This window comes from Bolinopsis microptera, chromosome 5 (assembly GCF_026151205.1).
Source record: "Bolinopsis microptera isolate Bmic1 chromosome 5, MBARI_Bmic_1.0, whole genome shotgun sequence".
Classification (NCBI taxonomy): Eukaryota; Metazoa; Ctenophora; class Tentaculata; order Lobata; family Bolinopsidae; genus Bolinopsis; species Bolinopsis microptera.
The window spans coordinates 12,256,482-12,272,838 of NC_087076.1; the positions used below are offsets into that span (position 1 = coordinate 12,256,482).

At 37.4% G+C, this 16,357-nt stretch overlaps 2 protein-coding genes across 8 annotated transcripts in view; both read left to right on the top strand.

Annotated features, from left to right (window-relative positions):
- The window catches only part of LOC134815965 (secretagogin-like), an 85,627-nt gene that overhangs the window by 10,150 nt on the left and 59,120 nt on the right, over positions 1 to 16,357 (top strand). The gene's annotated exons all lie outside the window — the stretch shown is intronic.
- LOC134815963 (betaine--homocysteine S-methyltransferase 1-like) overlaps positions 2,050 to 16,357 on the top strand; it is a 39,906-nt gene continuing 25,598 nt past the window's right edge. For 2 of the 6 annotated variants that reach the window (XM_063824595.1, XM_063824600.1), the window contains exons 1-7: positions 2,502 to 2,615; positions 2,975 to 3,100; positions 3,239 to 3,358; positions 3,547 to 3,738; positions 3,886 to 4,140; positions 4,259 to 4,409; positions 4,602 to 4,750. In XM_063824595.1, the coding sequence (XP_063680665.1) occupies positions 2,592 to 2,615; positions 2,975 to 3,100; positions 3,239 to 3,358; positions 3,547 to 3,738; positions 3,886 to 4,140; positions 4,259 to 4,409; positions 4,602 to 4,750 (1,017 nt within the window). In that variant the 5' untranslated portion in view covers positions 2,502 to 2,591. Of the gene's footprint in view, positions 2,616 to 2,974; positions 3,101 to 3,238; positions 3,359 to 3,546; positions 3,739 to 3,885; positions 4,141 to 4,258; positions 4,410 to 4,601; positions 4,751 to 4,962; positions 5,069 to 5,178; positions 5,492 to 16,357 lie in introns of those variants that run through there. The other 4 variants (XM_063824598.1, XM_063824597.1, XM_063824596.1 and 1 more) reach the window with 4 other exon arrangements.

Below are 16,357 nucleotides of genomic sequence, written 5' to 3' on the forward strand. Positions count from 1 at the left end.
TCAATAGCGTCATCAACCCTCTTCTATACGACGATACCGTATCAAAATTTCTCTTTCGACCAGCTGAGAGTTTCAAACGTTCGTTTCGGAATGTTACAAGCACTTTTAATGCAACCTCCGTTATTCTAACTAGATCTAGAAACACGAGGACCAACCGCAGGGATGAGGCTCAAAACTGTACAACCGAATTGTGAAACTATTTTGAAAGTTAAAAAATGCACCTTATATTACGAACTTGATTACAGAAGCTGATATGTGATCCATTGAAACTTGAACCTGTGCAGTTTGATTGGATATAAAAATTACAAAATATTTATCTATAATAAGAGAACAGGATGTGTATTTGAGATACCCAAGTGTTAGAGGAATGATCGATCCATTTTGTGATTTTCACCCTTTGGTTTTAGTTTTAGTTTTTACAGTACTTATTTGATCTAGCACATCAATATCATTAAGATTAAGAATGTAAATGTTAACTTTTTGCTCCTTTGGAGAGAAATAGTACAAAGACCTTTAATATAATTATAATTCAAATCAACATTTTGTTTGATTTTGCGTGAATGATGTTGTACAATTGTGATATTCTGTCGATATTGTAATTTGATCACCTGAAATTCTACTTTTTACTAATTATTAAATTATTGATTCCAATTAAAAGGAAATTCCACCTCATAACAGTAGAAATGGTAGAACAGTATTATCATGAGGATGAGTATAAGTCATATATTAATTTACATTTCGCTTACGACTGGCGCAAGCATGCTGGGCACCAAAATACTTTTTCTTTTGGAGGTCACTTTAACCACTTTTAGGGGTGCACTGCCGCGGTCCGCTGCGAAATTTTATGACATACCGCGGTTTTTGAGGTTTTAGATCCCAGATCCATTGTCATTATACTCAAAGCCATAAGCAATCAAATCAGCGAATACACCTTAAAATTAACAATTTTGTGAATTGGAAAATGTAAAAGTATGGATGATGATTAATCACTCTACACTCGACTGTCACGTGAATTTTTCAACCCGTTCTCTAGCTGGTCCCGAACGACTATTCGAAACCTTAACCCATTAATCTGATCCCAACCCTTACCCTAACCCAATCCTTAACAACAGCATATGCTGAAACCCTAACCCTAACGAGAAATTAGACTAACTTCCTTATACGGTCATATCACGTGATCGAGACGGTTTTTCACCAATATCTCGTCAGGGGAGCATTATAACCATATATGTCATGGGACGTTACTGCTCCAATATCTATGAGTTTCTTTCTTGTCACATTAAATCCGACTCCGAGAAGCAATTGGTTCATGACCATTAAAATGGTTCTGTAATCTAGGATATAGCATAGCCCTATCGTGCCGTATTACAGCTGTTACTGTGTAAGGACAGGTACTGCAGTACATACTCTACATACATACTCTACATACTCTACGTATCCCTTGCACCGGACCATACCCTGGTTGTGCCGTTGGTGGTTGGGTAATTTATCAAAAACTAAGCCTCTGAGGCCTTAGGTATGTTCATAGCACTAATATAACATGCATCTTAGGCACATTTTGGTTTAAGTTTGAGGTCTGTATCTCAATCAGAAGCTGGAATAATCAATAGTGGGGGTCACAGTATGGGCGCAGTAAAAAAGGGCGTGATTCCGAGAGATGCCCCACTGGTGAAAAAGTGTACCCGAGTAATTAGTGTTATTCAGGGTCATATAAATCGGATAACATCGAGAAACTCCGCGGACGTCCCAATGTCTGCGGGACTTTTGCCAGTAACCCGATTACTAAGGAAAATACAAAAAGCTAAAGTTAATACCTAGTCTGAACGCTGAAATTAGATTACCACAATAGGAAATTGTTTGGAGGTTAAGTATCAGATCTGCAAATCATATTTTCCTGGATATCCTGTTATTGGCATTTAATATAATAATTATCAGACATTATGCGGAATTTTTTCATCATCTTCAGATTTCAAATGTGAACTGCAAAATATACAATATCATAAGAAATTTAATTAATTCCCAAGAACTGTTATATACTACTAACAACGTTGGTCGCGGTGCCTTGCTGGATGTTGAGTATAACACATTTAACAGTAACACAAATTTATGTTTAATTCCTGTTCAATTCCTGTTTCATTCCACACCATGAGGAGTAGAAGAGTAGAGGATCTTTAAATAACTGAGTATAATCCTGCAAAACTGCTTTTGTCTGTAGTGTGCCAAGTTTTGCATGTTTATTACAACATAACTTCTAAACTCCGGTTATTATAATTCTTGAAATTTCTGGTCCCTCTCTCCCTGAACGGCAACGTGGGCATGTAATAGTATTACAGGTTATTAACTCTCTCTCGCTCTCTGAAATGGGAGTAAATGTTTTTCTGTTTCAGGTTTTTACCTAGCAGGAAGATTTGCAAATGCAACGTACGTTCACTACATTTCTATTTTAACTGGTTGTACTGGTTTTCTAACGCGAGATTCTGGTTAGGTTGGGTTTGGTTCTATAAAATATGAGGACTATGTTGGTCAGTCACTATTTCCGATTTAAGCTGTTTGAGTTTGCGTCTGAAGACTAGTTTACTACCAAAGACATCATGCCACGAGCAACTGGGGTAAGGGTAAGCGTGTGGACCACTTTTTACCCCCCGAAAACGTTACCTCGTAACGTTTTACCTCCGACTCTGCTCTTTCACTTTGAACTGAAGTGTAAACTTTGCAAGATATGTTTTCGAGGGGTAAAATGTTCGTTCCCTATGATCATGAAACTAGATGGAACTCTCCTCATTTAGTCGTATTCTTAAAAAGTTGGAAAAATTTGGAGAATACCAAATGTTCTCAAGTTTTTTGAATATCAACGCCTAAATTTCTCATGAATCTGGCTATTTTGAAACAGGCATATTCCTCGATTACGTTTTGTGAAAGGTAAGTATCCTGCTATTGCCTGTTTACAATGAAAATAACTAAGTTCGTATCGCAGGGATTTTTGGAGAGGTTGGATAGAGGACCAGTGATTGGAGATGGTGGTTTTGTTTTCGCTCTGGAGAAACGAGGATATGTCGAAGCTGGACCCTGGACTCCTGAGGCTGTGATTGAACACCCAGAGGTGTGCAGATCAAAATTAACACATATTTAATGATTAAAATTAACCATGTCACTTCCCAAACTCTAAGATAGAAAATTCTGTGCTGCGAGATTTACTTCTATACCATTTAAAGTAAATAATGACTTTGTCCTCAATCAGGCAGTGAAACAACTTCACAGAGAGTTCCTGAGGGCGGGTGCGGACGTTTGCCAAGCTTTCACCTTCTACGCCAGTGAGGACAAGCTGAAGAACCGAGGACATAGTGCAGGTTCCCATGGGGTAAGTTTTGTAGAGCTGGCGATTTCTGTCAAGGTTGTTGTGCATATTTGACTTTTGATCAACAATGAATTTTTTGTCGAATTGAAAAATAATTTTTTTATGGTGAATAGAACACCCAATTTAAGTTTAATTCTTCTAACATCCACTTTTAATTTTACTACCACTAAAACGACGTATTCTCCGTTCAGGTAAAAGGAATTAACCAAGCGGCATGTGACATAGTAAAAGAAGTAACCTACCCAGAAGGAGGACTTGTAGCTGGAGGAGTATCCCAAACTCCATCCTACATCACCACCCGTGACAAGGCCCTGGTGCAGGCTGAGGTCAGGAAACAGTGCGAGATCTTCAAGAAGAACGAAGTCGATCTTATGATATGCGAAGTGAGTTGGGCAATTCGATTTTTTCTTAACCTTTCAGCTGATCATAATCAAACTGTGGTACTGGTATTAAATATTGTTGCCCGATAAATTTCATTCCTTTGAATCATTTTATATTCTTGACAGAATTTGTAATTTGCTTCGTTTCAGTACTACGAGCATGTGGAGGAGGCTGAGTGGCATGTAGAAGCCGTCAAAGACTTCATGCCCGGAACTCCCGTATGCGCCAGTCTTTGCATCAACGAGGATACTGATGTTCACGGTGTCCCAACTGGAGAGTGCGGAGTAAAGTTGGCACGAGCAGGCGCTGATGTTATCGGAATCAACTGCCATTATGATCCATTCAGATGTCTAGATGCGGTTAAGAAGATGATTAAAAATGTCAAAGCAGCTGGTTTTGATAAGGTTTGTAAATTTGAGTTTTAACCGATATCATTCTCGTTGAAATAACTTTAGCTAGACTCTTTACTACATGACAATGGGTCAGATTATATCTAAAATATTAACGAAATTGTTGTTTCAGGTACATTTCATGATCCAGCCTCTTGCGTTCATGACCCCCGATGCCAGTGTCCAAGGCTTCATTGACTTACCAGAATTCCCCTTCGCTCTTGAACCTAGGATTTGCACCAGATTCGAGATGCAAAGATATGCAAGAGAAGCGTATGAAGCAGGTCAGGATAATATTTTTTAATCTATTCGATTTTTTCCTGAATGTCAAAAAGACCATTGTTGTTTCTCATGTGCCCTAGATTAAATTAGTATAATATTTGTTCTTTTCGGTTCAGGTATCTCCCCGCTCCCTATGAGAGATCTTTTAACACCATCACAAAACTCCTAAATAAAGTATATCCATTTCTTCATAGGAATCCGATTTATTGGAGGATGTTGTGGGTTTGAGCCGTATCACATCAGAGCACTAAGTGAGGAACTGTCAGCAGAGAGGGGAGGCTTCGAGCCAGCTAGTGGAATGATCGGCTGGGGCAAGTGCCTCGAGAAACACACCAAACCTTGGGTTAGTTTTATCCTAGATCTGTGTACGTGTTATTTCATGACTGTACGTGTTATTTCATAACAGCTCTATTGATATGTTCTGGTTTATTTGTCCGAGAATGTGGTACGTGGGTCCTGTACAGAAATGCTCCAGAACAGACTAATTTAGAGAGCCCTAGTAATAACTGTGGTAATATCTATAAAATCTGATAACTAATAAAACCTGTTTAACAGGTCAGAGCCCGGGCTAGCAAGGAGTATTGGCAGAACCTGAAACCGGGCACTGGTCGACCTTACTCGAGCTCACTCAGCAAGTGTGACCAGTGGGGAATCACAGCAGGTAAGCTGACATAATTTCATTAGTAGTAGCTACTTACTTCTTTTAGTTAATTCTAGTTATATCTAGTTACTATTCACTTCTTATGTAAATTACAATTACTTATTTCTCAGGTCACGATTTGGTGCGCCAACACGAAGAGGCAACCGGTGAAGAAGAACTGAAAAAGGGACTTGACTTCAAGAAGAGACTGGCACAGCAGGGATCGAATTGAAGCACATACTTTATTATTAATTAATTAGCATACTAGCACACAGCAGGAACATATTACTGATCTAGTATGTATTGAACCAGAGGGTTTTTAACTTTCATTTCAGTTTTTAATTTGGTATTTCGCTTTTTCTGATTTTGAAATGAGCTATAATTGGTTATTTTATAAAGTTCGTTGTTACAATGTATACTGCACTTCACTATTAACTTCAACAATGGCATTTTACAATTGTTCAAACATACAAAATGTATCTTCTTGACTGTATTCACACCAAGGAGATTAACGATTATATTTTAAACGATATGAGTATAATATGACTTTGTAATGCCGCTGAAATTAGATTACTGCAATAATTTTTTGAGGCTAAGTATCAGATCTGCAAATCATATTTCCCTGAATATCCTGTTATTGGCACTAAAATATATTATCAGAAATGATGCGGAATTAATCTTAGTGCCTTAGTGGGTCAATACGTCAAAAAAGCTAACTTGGGTACGCGTACCAGTACCACCACAATTTCAGTCGGTACGCGCAAATATGAAATACGGCAAAATACGCGCACCCGTACCCAGTGCAGATACGGGTACGTGAAGTTTGTCATTTCCATGAAAAGCTAAGGTTGTTATTGATTTTATTCACAATGAATTCTTTTGCAAACGACATTTTGGAACTTTCATAACTTTTGAACAGATAAATGTTTTGAGCTGAAATTTATAAAGGGCGTTCATAGAACTTATACATTATATGAACGCCCTGAGAGAATCTCAGTTAAAACATTTATTTGTTCAAAAGTTCCATAATGTGGTTTGAAATTAGGTGAACCCTTGATCGAATTTGGCAAAAGAAGTCACTTATCTCAGAGCTAGAGACAAAATAAAAGACAATATATAATAAATATTAATTCTCAAATTCACTTCTGAGTTTTCGGGTGCGGGTGCGGGTGTGGGTACGCACGTACCGCTATCGGGGCCAGAACTTGGTACGCGCGTACCCGTACCGCCGTACCGGGTGCGAATACGTATTGACCAACTAAGGCTGTATCAACTCCGATATCCACCAAATTTTTCGGACAGTTGTGAAAGCCCTATTGGAAGGTTGTCACAAATTTTTTGCTCTATCCAGATTCTAGAGCCCTCTCGCTTGCACATTGCAGTGTGCAGTAGCCGCGCACCATCAAATACGGCACCTATGCGAAACTTATTGATCAAATTTGGTACTGTGAAAATGGTACTGTGAAAATTCTCACAGTCTCTAGAAAACAATGGTACAAAAATTTTAAAAATCCGAGCAAGTTTATTTTCATCGTGCACCCCCTACTAATAAAGTCCTATTTATATTTCTAAACATATTCTTGATCCTTACACATCATACTATTGTGTGTTGTGTCCAATTAATGGTTAAGTCTCCAAACTCGTAGCAGAAAACACGTATTTTTGCACGTAAGGGCAACTGCAAGGCATTATGGTAGTACATACTACATATTAGGGTGTGATATAAATACTCGAATTTGGATTTGACGATAAAAAGCGTTTAAAATCGGAAAATTTCACTATTAACAATTAAAATGGTGTCCCTTATAAATCACTCATCAAATTGCAAGTCCTTAAAAACGATTTTGGTTGCTTCGGGTCGGTGACAGACCCTGCATCGGGACACATAACTTCTTGCTTCTGTGAACGGTACCCTGGTTTCCTCCTCCGTGTATGGATCCTGAAGAGAGCAGGGTCAAAATAAAACAAAAATTGAATCAACTTAACTTTAACGAAATGTGACCATTTTGATTTCATGAATGGGTTTGCCGATAAAACGTTTGAAAAGCTAATACTCGGCTCAAAACATATAAATATGTCATAGTGCATAGTCCATTTATACATCTTATATCTACCTTTTTCGAATCCATCTGCCATGACGGTCGGAAGATTTAAACTTGCAGCCCTCAACATCACACTCGGCTACAGCAGTGGGACTGTAGTACAATAGAAACGAGGCTGGTTCGTCTGAAGTTGTTCAATAGTTACTTACGTATTGTATGTATTATATGTAGTGGCCTTTTATAGATTTTAAAATCATTTTGGACCAGAAAATGTTTATTTTTAACAGCAGCAAGTTAAAAGCATTTCCTAAATAAAACAGCACAGATTTGATTAAAAGACTGAAAATCGGAGAAACGACAATCTGCACAACGTCATATAACTATATTATATTATAGACTGTTGTTACTTTAAACTTTATTCTTAAAACTATTATCCTGAAAATGAGTCATATAATATATAATAGCTTTTTATAGCTTGCCGAGAGATGTGCTATTATTAATAGCACAGCTCTCAGCAAGCTATAAACCCTCTCGGCTCTCATTGGCTGAATAATCATCCAATAAAGCAATAAGAAGGCGGCATGTTATAATCACTGACCTGTATAAAGCACTCCTATTGCATAGTTATCCAAGGAAACTTCCCAGAAGCTGTAACCGATCCAGTCCTGTGATTGTGTTGCGGAGGAGATGAATCTGTTGGGAGAGGCTGCGGACACGTAGCTGAGAGAATATTTATTTACCATTGATATTGCTAGATTGTGCCGTAGTTAGTTCAGCAGGCATATTTTAAGTTCAAAACATTTTAATTCAATGTCAAAAATGACAGTAGGAGGTGCACGATAAAAATAAACTTGCTCGGATTTAAAAATTTATTGTACCATTGTTTTCTAGAGACTGAGAGAATTTTCACAATACCAAATTTGTCATACCTTTTTGGAAAGATCAGTGAGTTTCGCTATAATATATTAATATTATAATATTAATATCATAATATTAACTATAATATTGTATTATGTAATTGCTTATTTCCGTACAAAGTTGAGGTCGAATTCTGGTTTGTAGATGGGGAGTAAATTGGTATCATGAATGACAGACACACAACCTTTTTAATAACCATGATTCAACAACTTAACATTATTGTTTGCCAGGTAAGCTGAAGATGGGATCGAGACGAGAAGAACTGCTGAATCTGATATCTAGATGTGTGGTGTGTGACACTATTTTTAAGATGGTGGTGGTGCACAGTATACTATATGACCAACACGGTACCTGACTGTCCTGATTATTATTTAACGAAACAATTGTGTTTATTGTTTTAATTTTAACAAAAATTGGTAAATCTTACTCATAGATTAGATAGTAAGTGTCTGAAAAATTTAAAGCATATCCAACCATCAGAAATTATGCTACAGCTTTAAAAAAAGCAGCGTATTTTGCCCCATTTTCATCATTATATCAACTCCGATATCCACCAAATTTTCAGAATGATCTCATTCAAGGAACCGAAGATATATCAGAATAATATGACAAAAATCAACGAATTTGGTCAAATTACGCGACTTTTATAGCTTTATAGCTACTTTTGCTCACAGTCTCTAGAAAACAATGGTACACAAATTTTTAAAATCCGAGCAAGTTTATTTTATCGTGCGCCCCCTACAGTAACATTTTTCGTGCTGCTACATTTAGTAGCAATGGGAGCCCCATACCATCAGACCTCTGTATAACAATAAAATGTTCGAGACTCAATATTTTTAACAAAAAAAAAGTTAATGTTGAATGTGCTGTTTGTTAACCATTTATTCAGTATCAAAAAAGCTAGAATTTGACGGTGCTTGTGCTATCTGGATATAGCATATTTATAATGTAGTATGAGTTTGCTGGATAGGGCTAGTAACAATGGGAACCCCATTAGACCTCTGTAAGTGTATAACAATGACTACGAGATGTTCGAGATTCAATATTTTTAACAAAAAAAATGTTAATGTGCTGTTTGTTAACCATTTAGTGAGGTGTTTTGTTGGTTTTAAAGTTTGTTGTTTGATTTTATTAGTCGTGTTGAATTTATGTTTATACAAAGAGGTTTTTTAAAAAGTTACTCGTATGTCATTCATGCCTCTAGCATCATTTTCACATATGCAGTTATTTGTCTGGGTCAAGAATTCATATTTGCGCTTATATTCAGGATATAACGAGCAACCGATTTCATTCTCGGTATCATCTTGCATTTGCGGACGGTTATTCAAATTAATCTAAAAAAAACTTTGCCAACAAAACACATTTTTCCGTTGAGCTTTTATTTAACTTTAACGTGAATTATTAAATAGTTGTAAGATAAAGGCTTTATTCTCTTACGCAGATTAAATATCCATTTCAAACCCCAGTATTTTATCGCATTGAAGGATGAATTAAGGAGACATGTTTTCTCTGATGATTTGATTGACCACTAGAGATCACGTTATAAAGGGTTGCAATTTACGTGACTTATCTTGGTCAAGCGACTGAAGAACTTGTCGTGGGTTGTTTTGAGAATAGGTACAGCAGACAGCTGGTACAGGTTTAATTCTAGTTCCACTTCCACTTCCACACGTAGCCATTTTCGAAACGTAGCCATTTTCGACAGGTTGCGATTTCAACAGGGGTTATTTCCAGCAAACTTAAGCTGTCTAACTAGAGTGCGTCCCAAAGTAGAGTCCAGAACTACAGTTGCAGAATATAAAGCCGTGATTTTTAAGTGGATTTAATAAATTCATCATGCCCGCGAATCACGATGGTCTTTCATTAATTGAATTAGTGAGCGTATCAAAAATTTGAGTCTTTAGAAATTATCAATTATATTGTATTTTTCCTTTATCTTTAGCCACCAAAAATCACAGTGTTGGCAAGCACGACCGCCGCCCTTCTACTCACCATACTATTTACCCCTATCTAGGGGGAACGGGAGACTATAAACACTTTTAGGTATTGAGACACTCCTCACTATTTGAAATCTACAGCATAGTTACATCTGGAAACATGTTGCTGCTAATAGTTATACTGATACGATCTTTACATACTCTACCCGAAAGTGAGTATGTACGCTAGTTGTTTAGTGGGTATTCTTTCCAACGATTTCAGAATATGTTGTGGATTGTTGACAAGATTATTCTTAACTGACACAAAACCGTTGCTTTTAGAGTTTAAAAGGCATATCAGATATGAAAGTTTACGTGTCTAGGTGGCTGAAATCTCAACCTAATTTACCAGCAAGCAATTAATTTCTCACAAAATAATTTAAACAGGTAACGCAAAGTTTTACCTGCTCAACGGTGAGGGTGCACAAGCAACGAATGGATTTGGTGTCTTGTTCGTCCAGAAGGGCCAACTCTCGGGCCATGTTTTATTTGAAGGAAACAAAGGATTCGGTCAAGAGTGTCTGCCGAACCACATATGCCAAATGATGGGGTACCAGTTTGCAATAAGTTGGTTCTCAGATCTAAAAACCGTTCTTGACACCAAGCAGAAGTCTAGGCATGCGTTTACATTCGACGATATTTTCTGTCCAGTGGATAACAACGGTACTGTTAATGCGACGTTTAAAATAAAAAAAATAAAAGAAACAAATGTTTCTTCAACTATATCATATTCAGCTGTAGTCCTCTTCTGCGGTCCTTTTAAAGGCACTTGTCCAATCGTGGAGCGATATAATTTCCTTAAGAGAGTTTGTATCGAGGAATTTGGCAGCTTAGTATTTCAATGTCACTACTCTGACAAGCTTTACTTGGCCATACCCGGGTACCACCACTCTATATTTAACACCGTCTGCGACAACGACCCTCATTTCTATCAAAGCTGTGGTATCAGAAATTCACTGACCTCATCAAACTCTGCTGCAATTTGTGACGAGTACGTCTGTGAAGTGAAGAAAAATTCCGTCATCTATACGATAGGTGTTATGTCTACCGTCACAGTTTCTTCAGCAATGTTGTGTCAATTGCAATTAGACCCAGCATTTGAAAATCTGCCCTATTCACAAAGCTGCTCCAATTTACCAGACAACATTTGTTTAGCAGAAAATGAAGAGGAAGATATAGTTCATACAACTTTGACTTTAAAAAGCGGACTAACAGTGGAGAAGTCCTCTGTTTGCAATGGACGCTGTGATGGACGTCGTTGTGAGGACGAGGCTTTCTGTGGTGGCTATCTGTACGGTTTGTACTGCATTGGCTGGGAACAAAGACTCAATTACATCAAACCAAGTGAAGTGTGCGATGGGTACTCGACGTACCTGTGTCTAAATAATGAGGACGAAAGGAACTGTTCGGAACACGACTCCTTACAAAGGCACGAAAAATGTAGAAGGGCCACCCTTAATAAATTCACAGGAAGACAAACTTCTTCGGTGATCCCAATTATGAATATTACAAGGTGTGGCCTATTAGTTGACCCTGTATCAATCTGTGATAACTTTCTAGATCAAACCAACTGTACAGACCAGAGCCGTTCAACACTAACCTGTTATATCAACGGCTATCTTTCAACCGTATCCAAATTTGTTGTATGTCATGGCCAAGAGGAGGTTCCAACATTATGTGACAACGGAATAGACCAGGTCTGTGTCAACGTATCCCTCACCTGTGAGGTTCATAAACACCAACTATGTGACCAAATTGAAGATTGTCTGAGCGGGGCTGATGAAAACATAGCAATGTGTCGCTCCATGACAAAGAGGGTTTGTCACAGAGCTTACAAGCGCGACCAGGCATTACAAATTCCCATTGCATGGCTAAGAGATGGGGTTGAGGACTGTTTAGATGCAATCGACGAAGAGGACGTGTGGCAAACTTGTGGCATTGGTTCAACAAAACGATTCGTAGTGTCTGCAATAGATGAAACGTGCGAGGAGGTGTTTCTTTGTAAACATGATAAAACAGCCTTCGTAGAATTCAAAAATATATGTGATGGAATTGATACGTCATGTGGTATTGAAACGAATATATGTGCGAAGTCGCATAAGATCAATCCTACGTTTGACATTGTACTGACTGTGCAGAAATCAGGTGGAGAATTGAAAACTTTGATGTATTGCTTGCCTGGTCTCGAGACTCTGCAGGAAATAGCAAATCGTTGCGTTATCAATGAAGTCAATCTTTCGGGAATTGATGTCTTCGGAGTTCAATCCATTTTGACAATTATCCGCCCTAACACAATAGTTAACTGTGATCATACCTTTGGAGAAATTTACGTGACACTGAGTTGTGCAGGGTATTGTGAAGACTCAATTTGCCCTTTGCAAAAAAGGATCCAATACAATTCTTGTCCTCAGCAACACCGAAAAAGGATATACACAGTTGCTGATAATAATTTCCTTTCGTTCGTGACAAAAATTGGTAATAAGTCGTACAGAAATGACTATTTTCAATGCGACAACGGTGTTTGCTTAAACTATGAACAAGTTTGCAACGTGGTCGATGACTGTGGGGATGGTTCTGACGAAATACTCTGTACTAATGTGTTTTTGTGTGATTCCAAAGACCAACTGGTCCCGATCACTGAAAAGTGTAATGGAAATATTGACTGTATGGATTTCTCAGACGAGTGTAACTTACACTGTGGCAAACAAATATTACAAAGCATTTTTCTAAAGATTTTGAGCTGGAATCTGGCTGTGTTAGCCATATTCCTTAACTTGATTTCACTCTATCGAACTCTAACCGATTTCAACAAAGAAATGTCAAAAGTGGCTATGAACAATAAGATGCTGATACTTCTCATAAATCTCGGTGATCTGCTGATCGGAGTGTATTTGATCTATATAGCAATAATGGACACGGTAGTTTATAAGAGTGGATACTGCTCCGAACATATAAATTGGCTGTCTAGCGCTCATTGTAGCATAATAGGCGTCATCAGTACGATTGGTTATGAAATGTCTCTTGTTTCCATGACAATTCTTGCCGTAACTAGGTTGGGGGTGATAAAAGATAATACTCGGATCAGCGAACGATTTACAAGAAGAGTCCTTTTCAAAAATAGTCTAGGTGCACTATTTATCGTCATGATGTGTATTACTATTGCAGTAATTCCTCTAGTGCCTCAATTTGAAGACTTCTTTGTCAATGGCATGACATACAGACCCTCAGTAAGACTCTTTATCGGAGCTCCCGATAAACAAATCCATCTCAGCATCCTACAGCAGTACTATGGCAAAATTAAGGGCAAAAATCTTAAGTGGAGAGTGATAAATGATCTTGTTAGTGGTATGTTTTCTAATGATTATGGAGGTGATGTACTTGGTCGAAAGAAGATTGACTTTTACGGGAATGAAGGAGTTTGTCTATTCAAGTTTTTTGTTAAAGCAGACGATCCTCAACGAATTTATGCTTGGGGCATCCTATCATTAAACATGGTTTGCTTTTTAGTAATTTCTATCTGCTACATTTTCATCAACAATAGAACCAGAACCACGTCAAAAGTGCTTACCCAGGGTAAAACACATACAGGTCATGAAGTAAGGAAAAGGAACAGAAGATTGCAGCGAAAAATATCGCTGATCATAGCAACGGATTTTCTTTGTTGGTTACCAGTTACCATAGCTTCCTGTCTCCACTCGGGAGCAGTCATCGACGCTACACCATACTACTCTCTTATATCCATAGTATTTTTACCTATCAACTCTGTAATCAACCCTATCTTGTACAACGATTTCTTTACAACCTTATTAGAAAAAGTCAAAGAAAAATCGAAACCAGTTTTTGCTAAGAAGTGGAGAAATAAGAAAGTTTCTCCTGAACAATTTAACACTACCTGTATCAATAAAAATGATTGTCGCCATGATCAAGTTCAAATGATTGAGATGAAAGTTTTAAAAGCAAAGGATCGAAAATGATTTAACGAAGATCCAAGATCAGTATCGCGAAGTGAAACAAAAAGTTTTATTATATTATTTCTCATTTGGGAAACTGGTACATAAATTTTTAAATATTTTACGTTTACACAGTACAAACTATGAACTAATAGTAATATAATTTCAACTCAATTGTACAAAGATGATTTAATTAAAATCCCATAATTATATATAAATACTACCAATTAAAATTTAAGAGTTTAAGAAACACTTGTAATTGTCGTGGGCATAGTTCAATAATAAATTTTCTTTTCATTTTTATCGAAAATCTTTTCATTGAAATCTAGTTTATGGGATCAGTGTTAATATTTTATTATTAATTTATCATCTTCAGATTCAAAGGTGAACTGCAAAATGTACAAAAATTATAAAAACGTAGTTCATTAAAAAACACCTTTACCGCTCAATTAAAAGTGATTACATTTACAATCAACAATAAGAAAATTCCATTTGTGGTAACTCCCCTAACCGGTTTCGTTTGCAGCGTGCCAAGTTTTTCAACACTTCTAAACTCCGGTTATTATAAGATTTTGCCTCTATAATCTGTACCAAGTGTTCCCGTTTCAAGGTCAAAAGGAAATCGCGGCACGTGCAGAATCGCGGCACGTGCAGAATCACGGCAGAATCTCGATTTTCCCATTCTCCGCGACAAATCGCGATTTTTGAAGAGACAAATCGCGATTTTCTCTGATCCTCGCGACAAATCACGATTATTCCAGTTCTCTGAGGACCAAATATGCGTATTCTCCTTTAAATCCGAGGGCCAAATATCACGTTCTTTATAATTAATGAGGTCTGATCGTCATCTTCTAATACAGCGTTCGATGTCTGTGTGAAGGTGAAACTGAAATGGTGACATCCTCTGGAACAGTCAGAGGTCTAGTGTTATCGGGTATACACTATACTTCTGTAGTGCGGTTGATCAGCAATACTAAGGCAATGGGACTACTGCGGACCCTCCACTGGCCAAACCTTATTAACATTAACAAAGCCGCAGTCAAGGTTTGGTGAACGGTAGTTTAAGGACCAGTTAACTGAAAAATTTCTCCAATTTGGCTAAGATTTAAATCAGCTGTGACAAACTCGTAAAAAATTGTATCGCCGAAAGAACCAACTCTCTAGCTTACGTGTAACGCGTGTTATTGCAATAATAAGCTGTGGCCGCGTGACGTCATAAAGTCCCTCAGTGCGCGCTGGCATAGCGTAATACAATGCACAAATGTTTATCATCGTCAATAAAACACGTGTAACTCACTCAAATTTTAGAGTTATGACTATTTCCCTAGTTCTCCAAAATCCTTATAGTTTTGGCTATCACCCTAACTATATGAATAGCTGATTGGATGTACAGTGCTCACGTCAGGATTTTAAACAGTGACATAAGTTCTTGAACAGTGGCGGGTGAATGTACGGTTAGAAAGTTTCTGCTATTACAAGTTATGTCATATGTGATAATTTTGGATTGTTTTCATTGCTTCATTAAAACGAAGGGAGACTGTACCGATTATTTTTCCCCAGTCCATGAAACTAATACACAAAATAATGTGCTATATATTAAATATAGCTGATCAGAGTGTAACTCTGTAATATAATATTACAGTTGTTCGGAAGAATGCGAGCAGTCAAATGGTTCGCTATCCTAAAAGACATAGTTCCGAGAGCAATTATATTTCTAGCATAGCGAAATTTCTTACTTTAATCCACACGTGCCAGACAGTACAGGAGACATGAAGTCTGGCTATTTTACGGCCGTTCCCATCGGACCATTAGTAGAAGTAGCTCCTATCAGAACGGTGCCGTGGGAACTGAAAAATACCCGGTATACGTAATACTGATTGGAGTGTACGGTGAGCGGTGTGTTTTGAATGTGACTTACCTAGTTATCGTCCTACTTGTATGATCATCGGTAGGTACATAACATAAATAAACTACTGGTAAAATTAAATACCAAGTGCAAACGTGTTCAGTCAATCGACCCACTGAACAAATATAGAATTTCCAAGACCCTATTATTCTTTGGCCATATATATTGCGGCACGATCGATTCTTAGATGGCTAAACGACATACGTTAATCTATACAATTCTTAAACTATGAGATAGCACTTTAATCTAGAAATACACTTATTATATTACTCCTGATTTTTACATTTCAATTTTCATGTAAAACATTGTAGCCATAGGTTGATCATGGACACTGACAGCTTAATTTTAGATAATAATGATTTATGAGTTTCTCTAAAGTTAACTCTAAACTAGTGTAGTCCAGTCATTTAAGGACATTTATGGAATTGAACCTGCAAATTTTCGTATACTCACGAAATTTTGCAAAGACCTTCTCAAAAGTATGAATAAACGATTTTCGGTTGGAGACATATTGACCA